Here is a 22592-nt window from a genome sequence, read left to right as displayed (position 1 = left end):
CTTGTAGTGGGGTGATTTGGAGAGAAAAACTTTGGTTCTTCATTTTCTCCTTGTGGTTTGAAGATATTAAGTTGAAAACCTCTCCTCCTCTTACTTATCTTGCATTTTATTGGGTAGATGACTAGAATATAGAAATTTTATGGAAGATATCATGAATTTGTGAAGATTGGTGAATTTTCCAGCTTTGTATTATATTTTTCAGCCACGATATGATGGTATCTAGTCTTGTTATGGACTTGTATGAAGATTTATAGCTTTAATATGACTTTTTAGCTTTCAAATAAGGATTTTCTAGCTTTACTTCCAAATTTCCAGTTTTAGTTGAGAATTTCCAGCTTAGGTATGTGATGATTATATGCTAGGTATATGATGTATATAGTTAGCTTTATGGCTAAAATAAGTACCCTATGTATCCTATAACTTGTAGACTCGATTGAGACTGTTTTGTTATGAAATGTTAGCTTTGCAATTTGAGGAAAAGTTAAGGCAAAATAGGGAAAGTGCTGCCCATTTTTCTTCTTGTGGGGTAAGTGAGTGAAAATGGAAGTAGAAGTGTGATTTGTGATCTATTTGGACTTAGCCTACTTAAAGATGTTTAAGTTGACTTTGATGGTGATTCATAAGCTAAAATTTTGCCAAAAGTGAACATTTCTCAAAGAGGAAGTAACAGTCACTTTAAACGAGATTTTCTAGTTGCATATGCGAAGCTATAAACTTAAAGGTTTCAATCATTTCTTTACCAAAACCAAGAGAGCGGGCATGTATTTTCTAAGGTTTATCAACCATTATGATTACTATTTAAATGAGTTTTATTTACTTGGTTTATCCTTGATATTAATAAGCGAAAATCATATGTTTTGAAACCCTATTTGATTATATGTTGTTATACGACATTTTATCGCAGATTTTGACTCTAACCAGGGAGCTGGACCTGAGCTTGATTTTGATAAACAATGAATCATTGGTGAGTGTCTCCAATTGCATGACCGAACTTGATACTTGACTTGTTTGGTTAGGCAAGGGTGTACTTTATCACATTTACCCTAATTTGACTAATTGTTGTACACTGGTTACGAATGGTTTAATATATATGTGTATGACTTGAATACTGTTTGAGATCCCAACCCTATTGGTTAGTTGGTCGAATCAAGCCAGCAAAGGCTTGGTCGAAGAGACTGGCGAACCATAGGTACTATTTATTATTTATTGTGTAATCCATTGGATGTGGTACACTAGATTCGGTATACTTGAGTATAACCACCACTGTTAATGTTGGAGTTCGAACCCGGTAGGAGGTTTGATTGGTGGATGGTGTTGGAATAAGTGGTGCTCTACCGGACTTGCTACAGTACTTTGAGAATTGACGGAGTGTCAACTGTTTCTTGACAAGCTATTACCGAATTGGCTTGCAAGAGCGAACTATATCCTTATGCCTGGAAGTGTCGAATACCTATTTAACTTGTTACTTGAAATGTTATTGCTTACTTCATGAACTTTTGTACTCGTTCACTTTGAGATTTCAAGTTTTATATGATGGTCAACTTGTTACTTGTTACTTGCATGATGTTTTGGAACCTCACTGAGTTTTAACTCACCCCTTTAGTTTTGTTTTCCTTACAGGAGGTGCGAGCATGGGCGTGAGGCTGGGACAGGCTGGTTTTGTCTAGACCTTTTGACTTTTATCTCTATGCTAGCGCCAGTGCTCGATTAGGGTTAGGAGTTCATCTGGAACTATCTCTTTTGTTACCTTTGGGCACATGTATAAATGTACATTCTAAATTTAGGGAATTGTTGTATCTTTTACTTTTGAAGTTATAATTCAGCTTTGAAACTGTGCGAGTGAGTCCTGACGGGAGCTAGGTAGGCGGTCCGCAGAACCCTGGGATATGTCCTAGGGAGAGGTGGGATCGTCACAGGATGTTCTAGATCTGAACCCATATGAGTGTCTTATTGAAAGCATTTGCCTCTTCTTCCAACTCTACCTTCCATTTCTTGAGAATTAGAAATTGACCATCATAGATCCATGGCCTTCTGCTTAGCACTTTCTCCCTATCTTTCTCATTTCTAAAACTGAACTGAAACATATTTGCCTTTACTTCTGTGACCTTTTGTGAGGATCGGAAAAATTTTCTTATCTTATTTTATTTTATTTCTTTGAATACATTTTTGTTACTTTACCGTATTGCCTTCATTTCCTAGATATTTTTACAAGTGAGTCAAGTTTTTAAATCATTTTTCTTGTATAAATTAGTACATGTTAAGTTTATAATGCATTATGAAAGTAGGACCCGCTAATGCTGTATGTGGGATCAATTTTTGAAGATTAGAATGAGTTTTGTGCAAACGGATATTATTTTATAAAGTGTTAAGGGATAATTAGAGGTTGGATAGATATTTTAGTGATTGGAAGACAATAAGATGAGGATTAACCCCTGGATGCCATTTGTCATTAAGGCCTTGGACCTTAATCTTTGACTAACACAAGTTTTAGTCTTCATCTTGAAAAAAAAATTGACCAAAAATTTCCTTCCCTTTCTTTCCTCTTGGCCGACCTCTTGGAGAAGAAAATGAGAGAAAATAAACTCCATTTCCAACCTAGAAATTCTTGCTTGAATCTTGAGATTTCACCATAAGTTTGCAATCCAATCCATAGGAAGTAACTTTAAAGAAAGAGGAAGACCTTGGGTGGAGGAATTTGGGGAAAAAAAAAGCTTTGGTTGCTCTTCTTTATAGGATTAAAGGTAATCATGGTTTGAAACCATTTCTTTTCTTTTAACTTGCATTTGAGTGGATTTAAGGCTTGATTTTTGGTGGATTCTATGGAAAATTTCATAGTTTTTGTAGTGGTTTGGGGATTTCAACTTTGATGGTTAAATTTCAGCTTTGATATGATGCTTTGAGCTTGGCCATGATCTAGTAGCTTTGCTATGTGAATTTGCTAGCTTTTATATGTTATTTTGGCTTGATTATAGAAAATTTCAGTTTGTAAAGGAAAATTTCAGCCTAGGGTTTTCATTTTCCAGCATTATTATGGTAGTTCTTGAACTAGATAATTGACTATTTTGGGTGGCTTTGTGGCCTTAAACAAGTGTACTTTATAGCCTATAAATTGCGGTTGTGATTGAGGTTAGATTGCTGTGAATATTGGTGTTGAGTTTGGATGGAAAAGTTAAGAAAATAAGGGGAAGTGTTGCTGAAAATTTTTCCACAGGAGACTCTGAGCAGTCTTGGGAAATCTGTTATATCTTGGTATAGAAAAATCCAAGTTACATTTTGCTTGATGCGTTTGAAACTAAATTCAGAGTGCATTCTACCGTGAAAATTTTAGAATTTTTCTCAATTCCTTTGAATATCTATGATTTTCCAAAATTGACTGAATTTTCACACCTGCTCTGTTTTTCTACCTGATGAAGCAGCAACTTGAGACTGGAATTTGACTGATTTATGGACAGAATCTTTCAAATATGTATTCTGGAAAATTGTAGTTCTTTGAGTCTATTTTCCAATGGTATAAAGTTTATAAATTTTGAACTTAAGAAACTTACGATATGATTTTTCAAACAGTATCATGCAAAACTAGAGAAAATTCTGTTTTCTGAACTTGTTCTTGCTTCCATTTCCAACTTTAAGTTGGAGTTGTTAAACCATTTTGAACTTGATTTTATGAGTGGAATTGAGGTTTAAATGAAAGGAAATGAGTTTCTTCAAATCATTTTAGGTCGAACAATTTCCAACTTTGTATTTTGAAAGTCTTGCTCTAATTTCTTCAAACGTTTGACTATAATCGATACGCTTGTGCTCCAAATGACTTTTGCAATGTTGATTTAGTAGGCACATGAGGTTTTCTCCTCGATTGCAACAAGAAAATATTATATTTTGATAGGTTATATGGGCATAAAACTTGTAAATTGATGCATTTTCTAAATGAAGTTTTGAAACCTCAATTTCTTCATGTATCTTGGCTTTGTAATGCTAGTCTTTTAATATAGTATATGACCACAGGACTTGAGAGAGCTCAAGAGGTCGAACCAGGGTTAAAATGAAGGGTTGCAATTGATTGGTGAGTGTTTCAATGCATGTTATTTGATTATGCATGACTTGAGAAAATGCTATTATTTGCTTAAGTGCTCTCCTTTGAATGACATGCTAATAAGTGAATGACTGTTATAATTTTCTTGTCTTGTTAATTTGCTATGAGCGCATGTTCACATTGCATGAATGTGTGATAAATGTACAAGAATGTAGGCCAATGTGTACTTTATCGCATCAGCTGAACTGAGCTTAACCCTACACCGGCACCCTATCCGAGACCTGCCATTTGCGAGGTCGGATCAGCTGGACAACTTTGAGTTTATAACTTACCAATGTTAAGTGCAAAGCTCAAAACTCTTTGTCGAAAGGCCTTGAATACAATGTTTAATGTTAAATGAGGGGATTGTTGATTTTTTGAAGGGCATAAGGTCACTGTTAAATGAGGGGATTGTTGATCTTTCGGAGGACATAAGATGAGAGTTCGGAGGTTATAAGGCGGTAAAATGTAGGTGATTGTTTATTGGCAGTTATAAAGTGAATGTTGCTCCCTGTGAGCCCCGTATCCTTTTAGTGTTTAAATTATTGTTCATCCTTGTATTTACTTGAACGAATGATTGAATGCATGCATGAATGTTATTGTTTATCAAGTATTTTTCATTGAAAGATTTCTATTACAATTAATTGCTCCACTACCAGTTTCTCAAATTGAGTATCGATTTACTTGAACCTATATTACTTGGGAAAACGTGCTTACATGTTAAATTGTGTTATTCTCTTATTTTGCCTGTTTACCTGAAATGCTCACTAAGCGTAAGCTCATCCCACGTTTTGTTTTCCTTAATAGGATTCGGATCCGAGAGTGCTCAAGAATACTATTGGAATGTTTTGAGAGACTTTAAGTTTTTATTTTAGTGGAAATGACTGTAGTGTATATATTTTTGGGTTGTAGTTAGGATAGACACCGAATGATGAATCTTTTGTACGCGAACCTATGTAATAGCTTTTGGATGTATGTAAATGTTATTTTGGAATGTAATGAATATTATTTTGGTTAGTTTAGAAAATTTAAATAATTCTTGCTATGGATTGTAGTGAATCCTAACGAGAGTTGGGTAGGCGGTCCGCTGACTCCTCTAGTTCACCTCTGGGGAAAGTGGGGCTGTCACACTTTTAGATTTTTTATCTGAGACCACATGCTATTGGCAAAGTTTTTCATTTCTAAAATGTTCACATATTTTTCTCCCCAAACCTTCCCAATGAGGCATCTTACATTCATTAACCCCTTTTACCACTTCCTCATCTTCTAAGCAGACAACTCCTCTCTCATTGGCCGATAATGTGAATCTTCTTAGAATATCTTCAATGCTTTCCATCTCTATGAATCCCACAGACCAAAACCCTTCGAATCTAGCTCCTGCTAGCTCAATGTCAGAGTTCGGAATCAGAACAAGATCTACTCCTGCTTTCCTCCTTTTTTCCCCAGTTCCAGTCGGATAAGACACTAAGACTAATTGATTTTTTAGTTAGAGAACTCCTATATAACTACAATCCTACAGAGCTTTGTGCTATCTCAATATAAACTCAAAGCATTTTCCAAGATCAAAAGTTGGATTGATGGTTGTTATGGCTATCAACTCAAAAATTCTACTACTATAGACAGATTGATTATGCTTAGACTAATCTCGATCTAAGAGTGAGCGATAAGAAATTCAGCAAAGTTGAGAACTTGGTTTTTGAATCTTAATATTTTGTGCTAGTACTAACTCCTACGAATGGGGGATTTCTATCTCTAAAAAAGAGGAAGATACTCTCAAAGTTAGAGATTCATAGGCTTGAATTACTCCTCTGCTTGTGCTAGTGGATTGGCAAGAATTTTCCCATTTCCTCCGCCACCTCCCTATCTTTCCTCCTCCTCCCTCTTTATCACCTCTGATGTTTTGATCAATATAAAGAAAAGTTAAAAAAGTCAAATTTTGAGAATTCCTCTATTCCCAAAATGGCTCTTAACTGCACTTCGGCGCTCTCCAAAAGTACCAAACACCACCACTGTTGTACATGCAAAAGCAAAACAAACAGTCGAACCATTTAATATCCAAGGGATCCCAAACTTCTGAAGCTCCTCCAAATTCGACCATTCCAAGACTTCCAAGCATAATTATTAAACCCAATCCAGGGAGGAACCTAGCGAAAGAGATGGGTCAACGGGTTACTAATTCAACCTATGGGTTAGTGGTCTAACCGGTAGGTCGCTAAATATACTTAAATATTATGTTTCATAATGTTTTATATGGTTAAAACTATAATAAATTATACCATAATAAATGCTCAGTTAGTCTAATTTATTGTAGACTCATTAATTCTTTTAAGAATCAAAATTTCAAGTATAAAATTTTATCTAAGTGTAATTATCTAGTTTATTTACGAATTTTAAGTGAAAAGGTTATTAGGAACGACATTTGCCTTTAAAATGAATTGTGTAATATGTTATTTTTTAAATCCATTTCATAACTTATAGAGTTTGGGGAATAATAAAATTTTATTAAAAGATTCCAAAAAATTTTGTTTTGAAGAAATAAAATAAGAATAAAAATCTAATATAAAATATAAGAAGGATTAAATAGCCAACAAATGGGCTATTGGTCCAATAGTGATTGCACTTGTACGCATGAGATCCCATGTTTGAACCATCACTTTAGCATCTTCTTAAAATATTTCTCACAATAGCATGCTAGACCAAGGTTCCTTACAAAATTGGCTGGTTCACCAGGTTGACTGTCAATCCAATGAATTTATTGCTTAAACAATCCAATTAAAGACCTAGCTCGGCTCAGTTGCTGGTTTATCAGGTTGATCGGTTGAACCACCAGGCCAGGTTGGGTTTAATAACACTACTTCCAAGTATTTAAACAATCTCCCAAGACTCTGAAAAGAGAGAAAGTGAGAGGGAGAGATATCTGGGTTATCTCTAAATTGAGGAAAATCGTCTCCATTTCCTAATAATAAAAAGTTGAAACTAAGAACCCCTAGTCTGTGGCTTTCTTCTTTAGATCATAAGGCAAGCTTTCCCTTTTGTTTTTTTCCCCATATCTTTCTTTTCACACAATTCTTCTTTTTGCTGCTCGCTTTGACTGTAGCACCATCAAAAGTGACGGAAATCCAGACTTGGGTTATGTACTCGATGATTAGGCTATTAATTTTGGGGAAGGGCGGAATGGGCAAGGGAGGCAAAGGGGAGCGGAGATAATTTCTGGCAAGGAACTGAGCAAGTGGTGTCGATAGTGGTAGCGAAGGGGTGAGTCGCTACTTGATAACCCGAATGGAAAATGATCTAGAAAAGTCAAAAGTTGTTTGGACTTTTGAGTGAGAAAGCGTTTTGGTTAAAAAAAATACTATAATGGTATGGCATATTTTGCACTACTCGGTCTACAGGCCCAATTATAGACCCAGGCTATACAAGTTTTTTGCCTTCTTATATTGCAGTTTTAACCTTTATTGGCCAAATACCTTGACTAGTGGTGGGAAAGAGGTAAGATGTGGTGGCACTATTGTAGAAGGCCTAAATTAGAACGGAAACTATAATTTAAGGACTATATTGGTCAAAGAAAAAAAACCTATTAAGGATGAAATTGATTTTAATGAAAAAGTTTAGGGATCAAATTAGCAAAATTCCTGACTTGTTTTCCAAACTCCAATGAGTGTCATTATTGGTGGCACCATTTCCATTCCTTGAGTCTCTTAAACCAAAGACCTCTCAAATTTACCCAAATATTTCCCCTCAATTATTGCTTGTGACCTGTCATCTCTTTTGGGTAGACATGACCACGATTTCAGGACCGTAGTTTCGATTCTTTTGAAAGACAGAGCTTGAACTGACCTTTATAGGGATGGTTATGATTATGATTCTTGAACCTTCAGTTCTGGTTTCAATTTCGATTTTATTCCAATTAATGTTTTGACTACTTCTAGTTATGATTTCGTTTCTTTTAGTTATGTTTAAACATTTATTATTATAAAATTGATTATAAAAGATATGACAATGAATGCAGAAAAAAGAACTTTATTGTATTATCATATGCAAGACAAAAGAAAATATTATGTACATTTTACGGAAAAAATGCCTCGTTGTTGATTAGAATAGATTGGTCTTAAATTTAAATTAGTTATGGGGTCCAGACTTACTAATGACATGGGATAATGGGTTGTTATGTTACGATTGGGACTATGGGTGTTGGATCCTAACTATTGATATTGAATTCTAAATTGGCTAAATAAATTTAGATAGCAAGTATTTTTTTAAACGATTTGATTCGGTTCTAAATTGTCAATTTCGATTCCGATTTAAAATTTTGGTGAACCTGAACCTCAACCTTTAGTCACAGTTATAATTTTGATTCCGATTTCAAGATCTAGTTTTGATTCAACAAACTATTGGATCTTGGTTAGAGGTGGCAAAATGGGTGATTTGGGCGGGTTTGGGTTGGGTAAAATGGGTAATGGGTATAAGTGAGTCAACCCATTTATATCCATTTAATTAGATGGGTATAAACGGGTAAGTCAAAAAATGAGTTGGGTAACTCAATTATCCATTTATAATCCATTTATTCTAATTTTTTACAAACTCATATAAATTCATTTTGCAAACTAAATTATCAATTTATACCATTTTACACCCATCATTAATTTTAAATATTTACTTATTATGCCAAATAAGTCTAATTATCAATTTTTTTTCCATCCGCGTGCTATGTCGCAAAATTACATATTATTTAATAATTGAACAATGAGAATCTAAAATTTTGGACTAAATAATATGAAAGTTAACATAAAAATTTAATCCAAAACTTTGAACCCCTAGTATTTTTTCGTGTATAAATTTAAAATTTCATTTTGAAAAGGTAAGAAAGGAGACTAAAATTTGTCATAAATTAGTGATGCTAAAAAATGATCAAATTAATAAATTACGAGGAAATAAAGCGATAAGACAAAATCAACAAATAAATATAATAAATGAAACAAAATTAGTTAACATAAAAAATAGTTAAAAATCCTGATAAGGATTAGCAATCACTTCATTTAGCATACAAACAAAGATAAATTTTCAATAAATAGAAATAACTGATAGAACAGTGAAAGGTTACATGGCCAAAACTTCTTGCCAACCTTCAGTACGAGAATAAACAATAGCTACTTGAATTCCCACAACTAGCTACTCTATCAAGATACTTAACAAGCACAAGCTTCGTACAACTGCATAGCATAACATAAAACTCCTCCAGCTCATTGTTGGAATCCGCCAACATGAAGGTTAGTAAGTTTAGCAACTAAAGGTGCAAAGTCAATACTCAGTCTTTCTCTATCTTCTTCATCTTCAGAAGCTGAAATCAAAAGTAAAGTTCAATAAGTGACTAAAAAAGTAAAATACAAGATCATGTGCACAAAAGGTTAAGTATAACATACCTGTTACTCCATTTGAAAGATGACGCCATAAGTTGCTTGTTCCGGTTGTTCCACCACATGCATAATCACGCTTGCACCATTTACATTGTGCTCTTTGTGAACCATCTGGTTCAACATACAATATATCAAATTCCTTCCAAATCAATGACGTGAGTTGTCTCGAACGCTTTGAAGAACCTTGGATCAACTCATCTGTATTGGTAGGCTCATGGCTTGTATAAGAACATAGTTCCTGAATGTGCTCTGACAACTCATCTGTTGGATCATGAAGGGATAGCATTTCTGTTATCTATACTACCAACTTTGTACACCTCATCTGATGTTTTCCTATCTAAGACTCTCAGCCTTACATATAACTTGTCCTGCCCTGCCCTCTCAGACTTAATTGTGCTGACTGCACTTGCCAGTTTCAATGACTTGATAGCCAAGCCCAAGTTTCAACAACTTCCAATTTTTAGCACTTTAAAAAGTTCCTTGCCACTTTGGTTTTTTAGCTTTTTGACTCTTTCTAATGGGAGAACCTTACAACAGTGATGCTGCTGCATTCAGTGCATCAGTATCAGCATCCTGACAAGGTTGCTAGAACCAATTTAAGCCTGATCATGCAAACAAAATCAGCATCTTTCCATTTTCCAAATAACTAGGCACAAATATAACCATGTCATAACAACAAAGGCTGAATAATACACAAGACACAAGCCACAAAATTCCATTCCACATTGTAGCTCAAACTCTAGCACTACAACAATATCGAGAACCTAAAACATATCCTAGCCAAATATACCCTTTACAAGGATATGGGTAGATTATGACATATGCCACCGTTCACATAAACCAAATTACATAGAAAAAGAGGATTTCATGTGTATATGATCCACCTTTTTATGTGTTATGTGTGGCTTAATTGACATGAAGCAAATTTATACCAGAAACTTTCCCCTAAACAATGCATCAGATTGAACCTAAAATGCTACTGTCAATGATATTATATACGAGATATTATGCTTTTCTATCATGTTAATTTTCTATGCTTTTCTATCCTGTTTCCAACAACATTTTTATTAAAAAATAAATAAAATTACATGCCCAATAACAAGATACCTGTTATAGGAAAAATTTAAAGAATATGCTACTTAACAAGATTCCTGTTATAGAAAAAGAACATGGCTGGATCCTTAGACCTCAGTTTAGCGTCGTGTAAATTTTGAAAAACTATGGCCAACCAATCTTGTCCTCGTCATTGCAGATTTTGTAGCCTTCAAGAAATTGTTACCAGTAGTGCTGAACAAATTTGTTACGAATAGACTAAAAAGAAATTACTAGGCACTGGAAGTTTTCCAAATTTGCAATTACTGGGAACAATAATAACAAACAGCTTCACAGATTGCAAGGAGACGAATGCATACAAGTAAAACTTTCCCAGTAGAGTTGTCATAGAACCAGCAAAAGTAAGATCCCATTCAAATACTACTACAGCCAATAAGTATGCATCCCACCACAAATTTAAGCAGGAAAGCCTTACCTGTAGACTCTACAATGCTACAGATACCACCAACTGCATCCGGGGTGCAGGATCTGCAGCATATGCTCTGTCTCTCTCCTCCCATGTCCAAATACTATGCCAACAATTCCATCCAAACAAAATTGAAGATTGATTCTAATTTTCTTGTACCTCAAGCTCCCAAAGCTTTTCAACTTTTCTCACAATATTTAGATTCCTGTGAACATTAAGCAAAGAAATGCAATGGTATCAAATGAAGGGAAAAAAACTAGAGCTAAAAAATATAAGTGGCGTTTCCAGGATCTAATGGCATTAGAAAAGTTATCCATCAATCAGCTCAGGAATCGGACATGGAAGGGGCAAAAACCTTCTATTAAGCAGAGACGGGGAGAAGGGAGAGGGGAATCAAACACTGGAGGAAGAGGGGGGGGAAGCAGTGGGCTTGCTGGTGGGGAGGAGAAGAAGATTGACGGTGAAAACTGAAAATAGAAAGAAGTTTGGGAATGCAAGTTAAATAGGTTAATTGGGTTTAATGGGTTACCCAATTATACCCATTTAATAATTGGGTATAATTGGGTAACCTATTTATACCCATATATAAAAATTTAATATACCCATATTCAGTTATTAATGGGCGGGTATGGATAAAATTAATTAAATGATTTTATTTGACACCTCTAATCTTGGTTTAAACATTAACTTTTTGGCAACACCGATCTCTCCGAGTCAATGAACAATGTGGTTCAGCGAGATACATCCGACCCGTTCCAGCTCAGATTCAACAAATTGTTGGTCCGGGTTCAAAGCTGAACTGTGGCTTCTCCAATCTCTAGGTAAATGAACGACGTCGTTCAGCAAGATACACCCGACCCCCATACACTTTATCTTCTTCAAATTAAAACCCATGCCTAAAACCCAGCCAAGAAACCCACAACAAGGTTTTTAAAACAAAACAAGTTTACGTCACATTGGATGTAATTATTCAGGCCAATGAAATATTTAATCCAAAAATTTTAGTGGGTTTGTCATCTCCAATAGCAGAAATGGTATCTTCAATATCACCTTCTTGGGTGTTGTGTCAAGGTCACTCTTTCTTTGCACTTCTCTGCAGTCACTTGATGCATTCTTTTTCAAATTCAGTTTTGAAATACTTCCAATATAGATGGGATGCTGCAGTTTTTTATTTATTATTAATATTCTGTTCTAAAAAGTTTGTGGGTTTTGCAGATAATGGAATATCAAGAAGGATTGTTTCTGTTGACGGGTCAGTTGCTAAGAGGCGGCATTTGCAGGGTTCTAAGGTTTTCTTACTACACCTTTATTTGTTATAATAATTCCCTTTTAATTTTACGTAAAATGGAGTTTTAATTAATTCATTCACCTGTAATTATTGTCTTACCCTGATTATTGATGTACTAATCTGGAAATTCTGTATAATTCTGTATGGGTAGTTTGACTATCAAGTTTTAGTTTTGATAAGAGACTTTAAATCTTGGTTAATAATTTATCTTTCCTTTTTAGGATAAACTTCCTTTTTTTATAACGATATTGTAAGGAAATGGTCAATTTCAAACAAACTGCAATTGTTATGCGAAATTTTTCGGAACTTGATTATTTTCAGTAATCAGTAGTGATGCAGACTTTGGGCATACTGGAAACTTTTTGTCTCAGTGACAGTTGGACGTTGCAACTTCTTCAGCTATAGCCCTCTTTCTGACGGGTGTACAAGTTTTCATCCATATATTATATTGTTGTGCAGGCATAATTTTATCATCAACTGTTGTATCACCCAGACTATTGATGTAGTAATGAGGAAATTATATTTTATGTGGGTAGTTTGACTATCAAGGCTTAGTTTAGTAAGAACACTTTAAACTTGGTTAAAAAGGAAGCACTTTTCCTCTTTACAGATAAACCTTCTTTCTTATCCTGATACTTTTTATAAAATCATCAATCTCAAAAGCTCTGATTATTTCGCTGAATTTTTCAAAAGTTGTTTATTTCAGTAGTGATGTTAACTTGGGAACACTGGAAATGGTTTGTCTCAGAGCTCCCAACCTCTCCAGCTATAGCCCTTGTTCTGACGGGTATACAAGTCTTCATCCTTAGTCATATGGCTGTGGGCATATGGGTACATCCATTGCCTGCAAGTAGGGGGGGAAAAGAATGCAGGCTTGGATTGGACGTAGGCTTCTTTGAATGTATGAAAATGTGAAATCACGTGATTTCTTTTTTTTTTTTTTCAATGTCTAAATTTCATGTTATAAGACATATCTTGTGCTAGCCTTTTAATGCTCATGTCACAAGAATGTTGAGTTCAGTTTTTCTTGGAAGTGATAGCCTAGTAATCTGCTTCAGAATGCTAACAATTAATCATCTATTTGGCATCAGACTTCATTTGCAAGGGCATTTGTTACTTCAATTTGGCAGTTAAAGGTTGGATTGCACCATTCATCTGGGAATGTGCGTCTTCTTCCCTGTATAAAATGTGAGAATTCTAACAAAGAAGGGAGTTCATTCGAGCAAGTATCTGTTGAACCTCCTCCATATCATAGTTACTTGGACTCTACGTCTGGGCAGCTTGAACCAGCTTCTGGAGCTCGTGCAAGTATTCCAGGGCAAGAGTTCTGGCCAGAAGGGACTGCAAGTCGAGTAAGAGCTGCCAGGGCTCCTGAGCCAATGGGTGCCTCAACTACAAGTCCTTCTTATGGACAAAATCCTGGAAGCAGAAGGAAAAAGTATAAAGCATCAGTTGCTTCCTCTGAGACTTCGGAAACAAGTGGAGTTCCTGACATTCCTGATGATGTACTAGAAGAGCCCAAAGAATTGTTATCTGAGTATGTTGTTTATCAGTCAGAACCAGAGGAAGAGAACTTAAGTGACTACGAGATGGATAAGAAAATTGGACGTCCTCACCCTTTCATTGATCCAAAAGCAAAGAAGCCAGTAGAAGAGCCACTTACAAGTGAAGAACTATGGTGGAACTGGAGAAAGCCAGAAAAAGAACAATGGTCAAGGTGGCAAAGGAGGAGGCCTGATGTTGAAACGGTTTGTCACTCAAATTGACAATTGATTGTTATTGCAAAAAAATGTTAATTTAATTGGAATATCAACACTTACTTTTGATAGACTGACTTGACATTCACAATTGGCTTCTTTGACCATTGCTGAGTAAATCTGGAGATTCTATGTTTCTTTTCCCCTATAGATGATATAGAATTTAAAATGACTGTAAAATATTCTTCTCAAAGTTTGAAGTTTTGCATCACTGGGATCTTCGGTTTCATCTCAATAGTGTTGTCATTGTCTTTGTGGATTGATATTTGCTTTTGGGAGCAGGTGTTTCTTAAAGCAATGGCAGAGACTGGGCAAATAAAGCTCTATGGTGACCATCCAACATTGACTGAGACTTCACTTTACAGAGCAAGGCGACATATATACAAAGAGGAAAGGTAATAAGGAATTCTTACACACATGGATTGATCTTCTGGAATTTGCAACATTGCCTTCTGTAAACTAAAGTTCTTATCCTTCCCATGATCTTCAATGATTTGTTGTTGTCAACAATGTGCAGAATTGTTGGCTGGTTCATCTGGTGTATCACTTGATGCATCAGTCTGAAAGTATAGTTTTAGCATTGTCACTATTCAACTAAAATCGCTACAAAGCTGACACATGGACAAGCAATTATAATCTTTTGTCAAAATATAATTTCTCAGTTATAGCAATATGTAAAATCTGGTCAGACCGCCCAAGGGTGTCTGACCCAAGGGTGGAAAATTATAGCATCTTGTAATTAGCTCAGAACTGTGTCCACTGGCTACAACGGATTTCAAGGTGAATGTGTTCATCATTTCAAATTTAAATCAAGCACAAGTAGGACTTAAAGTTTCTGATGAGTTCATTAATGATGACCACAAACTAAGATTCTTGACCATCTTGCAGGCATAATTGAGGCTGCTTAGCATAATATTCAGGATATGGTCCAAAAAATAGAGACTAGCATCTGCTGTAGTATTTTGTACAATTATATAAATTGTTGAATATCGACATTCCGCTATGATGGTAAAGGCTTTGGTCATCTTTTTACAGGCAAATTCCTGAATTGAGCCAGCTTAGTGGGCTAGCAATTAATTGGAGTAAATGGTGTATTCCTTGGTATTTTCTTCCTGTTTCGTACTTTGTTTGATCGTTTAAGAATTTCTGTAATTTTGTATGATCAGTGGTCTTTGGGGAGCTTCGCACCATCCAGTTGTATTGCTTGAATTCTTCTTTTTCAAGCTTCTTTTTCAGAATTCTTGTTTTTCAAGCTTCTTTTGCAGTTGAGGAATGTGCTTGAAGTATAATTTGGATATACTCGTTTAGCGCTTTTTGGTTGCAAATGTTAAATATTGTTGTTGGATATCAAATGAATTTTCTCTTTCTAGAATTTAAGTTCCAATGTTGAGTTTTAAAGTTCCTGCTCAAGCATTTGCAACATATACTGCAACACTAGTGTGACAGACATGATAGTCCGTGCAATGGCAGGGCCAATACCTTTGACTGGGGAGGAATGTCAAAATGGTTCTTACTGGTTTATGGTCTTGCAGTTTGATGTTTAATATAATTTTGAGTATGATTTTAAATTAATTCCATTAACCCTTAAAATGTAAAATTTTTCCATCAGGTTAATATAGAGGTGATTAAGAGATTGAAAATGTTGCAAATACTCTTTTTGTTTGTTTTGAAGTCTACAAGTGAAAACTTTTGGGGCACTATTAGGGGAAGAGGAATTACTCAAACTTTAGTGGTGCCATGTGGGAACAATTCGATTAAAAGCATGGGTTTTAGCCCCTTTTTTGTTTGAATTCCCTTAGCGCGGAGTAGTTGTACCCCTAGCCTGATCATGGCTCTGGCATTTAAGCCTATCATATCACCGTATTCGCATACAAAAAAGAAAATTATAAAGAATAGTGGCAGATTAATGCTAGTGGTGGGAGTTTCTTGTTTATATTATGGTGATCTGATTCAGGTAATTTTATGTTATGGTGATCTAATTCAGGGAAGCAGTTAATTAGTTTTCATTTTTGATGTGGGATTTGATGTGTTGAATCATTAGGCTGAAGGCTGAACAAGAAAGATTGGAAAAGATTGGTCCATTAGCTTACTACTCAGAATGGGTGAAAGCTTGGAAGAGAGACACTTCGAGGGAAGCTGTTCAAAAGCATTTTGAAGAGACTGGTGAAGATGAAAACACACAACTCATTGAAATGTTTACGCATCAAACTGATCAAGAGTACCGCATCATGATGGGTACTGATGTTCGTATTCGACGTGATCCTTTAGCAATGAGAATGCGAGAGGATCAAATAAAAGAAAGTATCTACATTTTTTCCCATAATCTCTCGTGTATATTTGTTTCTGTTTATATTTGTTTTGTGTGGTCAGAAGAAATTTCTATTTCTCATCATTGATCTTTGCTTTCAGTTTCACATCTTCATAGATTTTCGTTGTAGTTGTGAAATGTTTCACTTATATGATTCCATTTTATTCAAGTTAAGAACCTTAATGGGGCTTCAGGTGGCAACCTAAACAGACTCACAGAACTTTAATGGGGCTTCTGGTGACAAAACTTTTGCATATCCTTGGATTTTGCATCAATTCATTCTGTCGTAAAAGAAAATTGCATAAAGTGATAGTTATGATTAATCATCATTCAAAATGATGATGTCATTTAATTTTCAGTGGAGGGAATTAGGATGGTCTTACTGGATATAGCAGTTTAACATTACAGACATCACAAGCAAATATATGCACAAAAATACTGATGCTGTCACCTGATAGCTTTGCTGAAACAAATCTTAACTTTTAGTCTAGAAAAGATAATGGTATAGATGAGGTCCTGAAGTTATTTTAATTTGGTCATGAATATGGGTTAGGCACTCAATATCAATTAATGAGTATGGGTTAGGTAGTCAATATCAATTGATGAGTATGGGTTAGGCAGTAATGCACATGTAGGGATCCTGTTTATTGTTACTTAGTCTGATTTAGCTTAACTGTTTTTTCTCCTTCATATTCAGTTTAAATGTGCTTGGTATGTCTTTGAATGGTGATACGTGGAAACACCAAATTGGTGTCCAATCTGGCACCTAGTACAGAAAAATGTAGTCTCTCTTTATTATCCAATTGTAGAGTCTCAGCATTTTGCTTTACTCTGCTAGGAATCAATGAGCTATTCTCTATTGTAGAGAAAACTTGATTTACTTGCTGCTCTTGTTATGTTTATCTGGTTCCTGAAGAACTCTGGTCTTTGCTTGTTGCAGTATGGGGTGGAGATCCAGTTTACCCAACTATTAACTACATTCAGGATCCAGATGCTGTCATTGATTTCAGGGGTCCAGATTTTCATGAGCCTACACCAGATATGCTGGCGTATCTGAAAGAGGTTTGGTGCTTGTAACTCACGCTCCATCTTACCATGTTTATGTATAAACTATTTTTTAAATAAGGGATAATTCTATTAGGCTTTGACTTTTTTGCACTACTAACCAAGAATGTTTATAAGTTTTATGTTCAAATAGTTCATCATCTGGAAAGCAAGCAGAAAAGCAAATAAATGGCAATAGAACGGGTCTATTTCACCAAGACAAATTACTAATGATGATTATATTTGTCTGGAACTAATAAGACATTTTTATGTTTCTGCAAATTAGTTTCAACCATGTTATGGTTCTTTGGGGCCTTTATGTATCATATAGGCCACTGTCCTAAACCTAGTTGCCAATTTAGGAATCTGTTGTGCTTGATGACTGTATGTTTTGCTTGATATAGGATTTCCCTTCCAGAAGCTTGCACATTTTTCATAGCCATGTTTCTATACCTGCCCTGAGTGTAGAAATGAAATATTCCAAGAATTGAAATGAATGGGTCTTATAAATCTCAGAGTAATTTAATAGATAAGGAAATGTGGTCATCTCTTGAAATGTGGAACTATGATGTGGATGCTTTTAAGTGATTTAAGAAGGAGAAGGTGTTACTTTAGTGCTGAATTGAGTAAATTGTTTCTCTTCTTGTCATTTATTTATTCTATCATACACTTGAAGCTGCATTTCTCTGACCAATATGAGTCTATGTGATACTGCTCCAAGGTAGGTCTTGCTTTAACCAAATAGCAGTAATGAATGCGGTACTTGTACTATATTGCCAGATGTTAACACAAATTTTGAATTAGGTCCATCTAAATTGTAGACTTGGCAACTCCCAAGATAATTAAAAAAAAATGCAACATTGTTTTTATGCAAAGCCTTAAACAAATTTGGATACACATGTTTTGTTTTGTTAGCTGATTTTTCTCTCTGAATACAAGTGCTTATTCTTTTTTGTTGGTTATTATGCAATATATCTGATCAGCATGGGAAAATAATATCGCGGGAGGAGCTAGAGATGAAACTTGCTAAAGAGAAGACAGAAGAACTTGAGGTACTGAGATTATAATCGTACATCACCTCTTGCTGTCCAACTTCTAGAATTAAAATTTACCCTCTTGTATCTTGGTTCTTTCACAAATTTAAAATAGTACACTTCAGTGCATATATTTAACAATGCATATCCTCTCCGGTGAACAATTTTGGTATTCTTATGTTCTCTTGCACCAAAGTGCCATTGTCATTTCACCATGGCTCATTGACGATCCTGCAACTCTATGAATCTGAATGACTTTATCTGGCATTCTCCCAAGTTCTTCTTGATTTGTTTGCTTTGAGTAAGTACACAGCTTGAAATGTAGATAATATCTCCTATATATGTTCCCCTCAGTTGCTGCAACCAAATATTCAGGAAATAGGAGTAGCCACATATGTAGTTATAGTTACTGATCTACTTGATTATATGATAAACTCTGAGAAATGAGCTGCTACATGTCCATATTCTCAGTTCTACATTTATAATTGAATTTATTTTGGCTTTAACTGCTCATTTTGTGCATAATCTTGTCTGTGACAGATGACAGATATGGATGAAGCCATGGCTCAAGCTGTAGACATTGGGGAAAACGATGTGAGCCTGCATGGATTTGTGCTGTTTTGACTGAGAGATTCTCTCTCTCTTTCTGGTTTTTCTAAACAATAGTGCTTTTGATGCTTCTTTGCTATAGGATGAGGGAGAGGAAAGTGATGATGGAGAAGAAGAAAAAATTTCGCGCAATTGGAGCATTCTGAAAAGTAATCCTGAACTTCGGAAATCAAAGGTGATTGTGATTTTATCCTAGCATATGTTGTCTTCTAATATTTGCATAATCTTTCCTTATTACTCCTGTGGATATGACGAGTACTGTCAGGGGACCTTATAATTTGATTCTTTATCTAGCTAGTTACATGACCTTCCATGCTCTATGGGGCTACTCAGTTGAAAAGCTTCCAATAATGAGTCAATCTACTACTAATTGGTGCATTTGCTCTTTATATCCTTGTAATGTGGGCAAAGTTAAAGACATGGAACTTATGACTTTTTTCTTAAAAGTAACTGTTGACTTGACTGCCATGTACAGGTAAAGTTTAGAAATGAGGCATTTGGCAGATATTAAATTTTTCTGGTTTTCTATCTTTTTACCATATGAATTTATCTTGACCTGTTAAGTATTGGTGGGGATATTGAGTGTAAAGATAAAAGCAGATATAGTTTTCATAGAGTTGACCAGTTTCTTACTCTTTTCTCTGTATCTGTGTAGTGGTTTGAATAGGTTTCATCAGGAGGGGTTTTGAACTGACAACTACTATATTACATGCACCTTTATGACTCTGAATTTTACCCTCGGGGATATTGAAGCTAGGGAAATTTTAATTTCATGGTTAATTAATCTGAAGCAATAATATTTAACTCAGGCTGATTTTTGCTGGCAGGGTAAACCAAAGAACAATAACTTGTCTCTGGAAGAAGCTATAGATGATTCAGAGAACCTCACTGACTTTCTCATGGACTTTGAGGAGGATGAGTAGTTCTTTCTGGATTTTGGGGTGGCTGAGGTCAGTTATTGTAAAGAGAAACTGATTTATATTTAGAAAACATTTCTACTGACTTTTCATTTCTGTGATTGGATACATCTTAGGTATGGCTGTGCTTTTCATATGTGCCTGTGCATCTACTTTGCCATTTCCGCTGTTGTCGTTATACACCAATCAACTGGTTACAATAGTCCTATCTTCTAAATCACCTGACCTCATGTTGTGATGTAATTAATCATCACTTGTCTCCAGACAACCAATCAGGGATGCTTACTGATGAATTCAGCTTCTTCAAGAAGAGAGCATCTTCTTCAATTGTATTATTGCTAACTTATACTGTATGAAGGGAAATTTGGAGAAGTCTGCTAATGACACTAAATTCGTGTCTTGCTGCTCTACCTTGACCTAAAACTTGAAGCCATTATGTCATCTGAGGCACATACCTTTAGTCTTACCACTCAATTTTGGACTTTTGCAACCAATTGGTATAGCATCAAGGTTTCTTTGACCCTAACACTATTATGATTTGATTTGAAGTATGGGAAACAGTGAATTTAAACAGTTGGTCATTCCGTAGCAAATCCTGTGGCCTTAGTTGCCATGGAAAATTTCTCTTGGATAATTTTAGTTAAACCCAGACTGTTACAATATAAACTTAGGGTGATTTTTAAGGACCATTAGGTCCCTATGAAAGTTTAGCAGAGCTAGTTTGCTCATCCTGAATAGTTATCTTGAAAATTGTTTCTGCCATTTACGTTTTAATTGTTCCTCGGCAAGTACATATGAGCTGCATTTGGATTATCTCCTGGTGATGTGCATAAAGGCAAATTGATGATCTACATGTGTAATATCAGGACAAATACCATTGGTGATAGTGGAAAGAATTGATGTTATTTTCCATAAAAAGTTCTCAAGTATAATATATTCATCTGTTCTTTAATCTCTGAAGCGCTTAAAATGTGCAATTTTGGTATTAAACAGTTGTTTTCCTCTCTGTGTTGCTTGACATGGAGATATGCTTCATTCTCAGAGGAAGCTTCCACCTGCTGCTGTTTTGGCACATCAATTTTTGAATTTAGTCTGTTTCTGTCTGTATCACTCTTTTTTTTTGGGGCAAACTCTTGGAGGGACGCCACCCTCATATTTTATTAATAAACCATAAAAACACAGAGGAGGGGAACATACACCTTACCTCCAAATGTACAAGGGAAATTTGCAAGAAATCTGGAGTTTAAAAAATCACATTAACATTTCCTAAAAGAGGGAAAACCAAGTCTATCAATTCTAACTTTGCCATGTGCAGTCCTAGGCAAATCGATCTCAGTCAAGTAAACCTTAGGGGGTAGGTAATGAGCAGCCCTCATTTGGAAGGATATCAGCAAGACAACAACCTTATTTGCTTCCTCTAAGCAATGATATAATCCTCGAGAGTTCTCTTCACTTAGCATTCTACAAACTTTTAAAGGACAGATGCAAAGATTTAATCCTTGGGTTGAGGATGGCAGTAAGGAACTAAATTGACTTCTAGTCAATTATTTTCCTGACCCTCATTTTGTACTATGAATTTTTTGCTGACTAACATGAAACTGTATCCTGCATTTTGATTAATGAGATAATTTTGTGCATCATATATTGACGAGGGAACTCTTTCTCTATTGTTTCTTTATGCTGTAGAACTTGTTGGTTTAGCTGCAAGAAATATGACTGAGCCAGTGCAGTGGGTGATGGTGCAATTCTGCTGAAGGTGTCCTTATTTTTCTAATTAGAAAAAAAAAAAAAAGCATGCATATCAGAATTTGAGAAATATAGGTGTGCTGCCACTGAGGTGGAAACTGGAAGTTGTGTTGCCTTAACTACACGAGTTATGGAATCATGGCATGAAGCCGAAGAGAACAATATGCAGGGTGATGGTCTCTCTCTCTGTGGTCCATTTTGCCATGCATATTAGAGTCATGGACATGGCCGCTTCTGGTAATCAAACCTATGCATATTCTAGTAAACTGAAACGATATTATAGCTGTGTGAATTGTTTTGAGTGCAATCATATCGTTTATTCAATACTTGTAAGATGTTTTATCCAATCATTTTAGCGAATAGCCGCGGTTTCTCAGCCTCTTAAGAGAAGTCATTAGCATGTTCTTGACAAAATATAATTTGCATAAGCTTTTTTCATCAAAATGTTAAAAGCCTAATCACATGAACATAAAGAATGAAATATCACGTGTCATATCAACAAAATTTTAGAATGGTAATAGTTATGCAGGTTTCATAGGAATAAAGAATGTCCTTTTGTGCTAATTCAAGTATTCAACCCAAATAAAAAATGTAAAACTATTTGTGTGCGCGTGTGAGCCTCGTGGGTAGTCCGACTGGTTCTGTAATCTGGTAGTTACTAGCAGATCTCGTTATCGATTTTTGTGTGCTACTTCGCTATGTATTCTTGAGGTAAGGGTTTAGTCTGGCTGAAAGGCTGAAATACTTCTATGCAAAAAAAAAAAAAATTACATGTGTGTGCGCGCGCACTGTGAGATGGGGCGGGGATCACGCCATATTCTGATGGGTAAGTTTCTGTTAATCCCCATATGGTATCGCATTCCGCTACATCATCCCCCTATAGTTTG

At 35.5% G+C, this 22592-nt stretch overlaps 2 protein-coding genes across 9 annotated transcripts; one reads left to right on the top strand and one right to left on the bottom strand.

Annotated features, from left to right (window-relative positions):
- Window positions 1-9067: 9067 nt before the first annotated feature.
- Window positions 9068-11507, bottom strand: LOC113709222 (uncharacterized). 3 transcript variants are annotated; one of them, XM_027231931.2, is made up of 4 exons: window positions 11358-11507; window positions 11012-11207; window positions 9490-9744; window positions 9068-9407 (listed from the first exon to the last, which is right to left on the bottom strand). In XM_027231931.2, exons 2-4 carry the CDS (start codon window positions 11094-11096, stop codon window positions 9310-9312), a joined length of 438 nt encoding a protein of 145 aa, XP_027087732.1. In that variant the 5' UTR covers window positions 11097-11207; window positions 11358-11507; the 3' UTR covers window positions 9068-9309. The 3 variants fall into 3 exon arrangements, with proteins under 3 accessions (XP_027087732.1, XP_071921680.1, XP_027087731.1); XM_072065579.1 differs by having other exon boundaries at window positions 9490-10085; window positions 11358-11506; XM_027231930.2 differs by having other exon boundaries at window positions 11012-11476.
- A 178-nt stretch (window positions 11508-11685) lies between these two features.
- On the top strand, window positions 11686-22084 carry LOC113710494 (protein PLASTID TRANSCRIPTIONALLY ACTIVE 12, chloroplastic). 6 transcript variants are annotated; one of them, XR_011821340.1, is made up of 12 exons: window positions 11686-11823; window positions 12218-12291; window positions 13382-14038; window positions 14330-14442; window positions 15083-15148; window positions 16089-16344; window positions 17296-17417; window positions 18383-18451; window positions 18974-19027; window positions 19125-19217; window positions 19870-19992; window positions 21646-22084. XR_011821340.1 is itself a non-coding variant. In XM_072065578.1 (12 exons), exons 1-11 carry the CDS (start codon window positions 11727-11729, stop codon window positions 19963-19965), a joined length of 1635 nt encoding a protein of 544 aa, XP_071921679.1. In that variant the 5' UTR covers window positions 11691-11726; the 3' UTR covers window positions 19966-19992; window positions 21646-22084. The 6 variants fall into 6 exon arrangements, 5 of the variants coding, with proteins under 5 accessions (XP_071921679.1, XP_071921676.1, XP_071921677.1 ...); XM_072065578.1 differs by having other exon boundaries at window positions 11691-11823; window positions 16089-16282; XM_072065575.1 differs by having other exon boundaries at window positions 11693-11823; window positions 16089-16348.
- The last annotated feature ends 508 nt before the right edge of the window (window positions 22085-22592 follow it).

The sequence above is a fragment of the Coffea arabica genome, chromosome 9e (genome assembly GCF_036785885.1).
Source record: "Coffea arabica cultivar ET-39 chromosome 9e, Coffea Arabica ET-39 HiFi, whole genome shotgun sequence".
Classification (NCBI taxonomy): Eukaryota; Viridiplantae; Streptophyta; class Magnoliopsida; order Gentianales; family Rubiaceae; genus Coffea; species Coffea arabica.
Note: the sequence above shows the minus strand (reverse complement) of the source record. Positions and strands in the feature narration are given on the sequence as shown.

What these genes read in the sequence shown, in the direction of transcription:
- LOC113709222 (XM_027231931.2), bottom strand. Translation starts at nt 11,096, where the DNA reads ATGGGAGGAGAGAGACAGAGCATATGCTGCAGATCCTGCACCCCGGAT. An exon ending in TAGCATTGTAGAGTCTACAG is followed by an intron (nt 9,745 to 11,011) that starts GTAAGGCTTTCC and finishes ATGATCCAACAG; the next exon opens with ATGAGTTGTCAGAGCACATT. An exon ending in TCTTTCAAATGGAGTAACAG is followed by an intron (nt 9,408 to 9,489) that starts GTATGTTATACT and finishes TTTTGATTTCAG; the next exon opens with CTTCTGAAGATGAAGAAGAT.
- LOC113710494 (XM_072065575.1), top strand. Translation starts at nt 11,727, where the DNA reads ATGTGGTTCAGCGAGATACATCCGACCCGTTCCAGCTCAGATTCAACA. An exon ending in CATATATACAAAGAGGAAAG is followed by an intron (nt 14,443 to 15,082) that starts GTAATAAGGAAT and finishes ATCTTTTTACAG; the next exon opens with GCAAATTCCTGAATTGAGCC. An exon ending in TAGACATTGGGGAAAACGAT is followed by an intron (nt 19,028 to 19,124) that starts GTGAGCCTGCAT and finishes TCTTTGCTATAG; the next exon opens with GATGAGGGAGAGGAAAGTGA.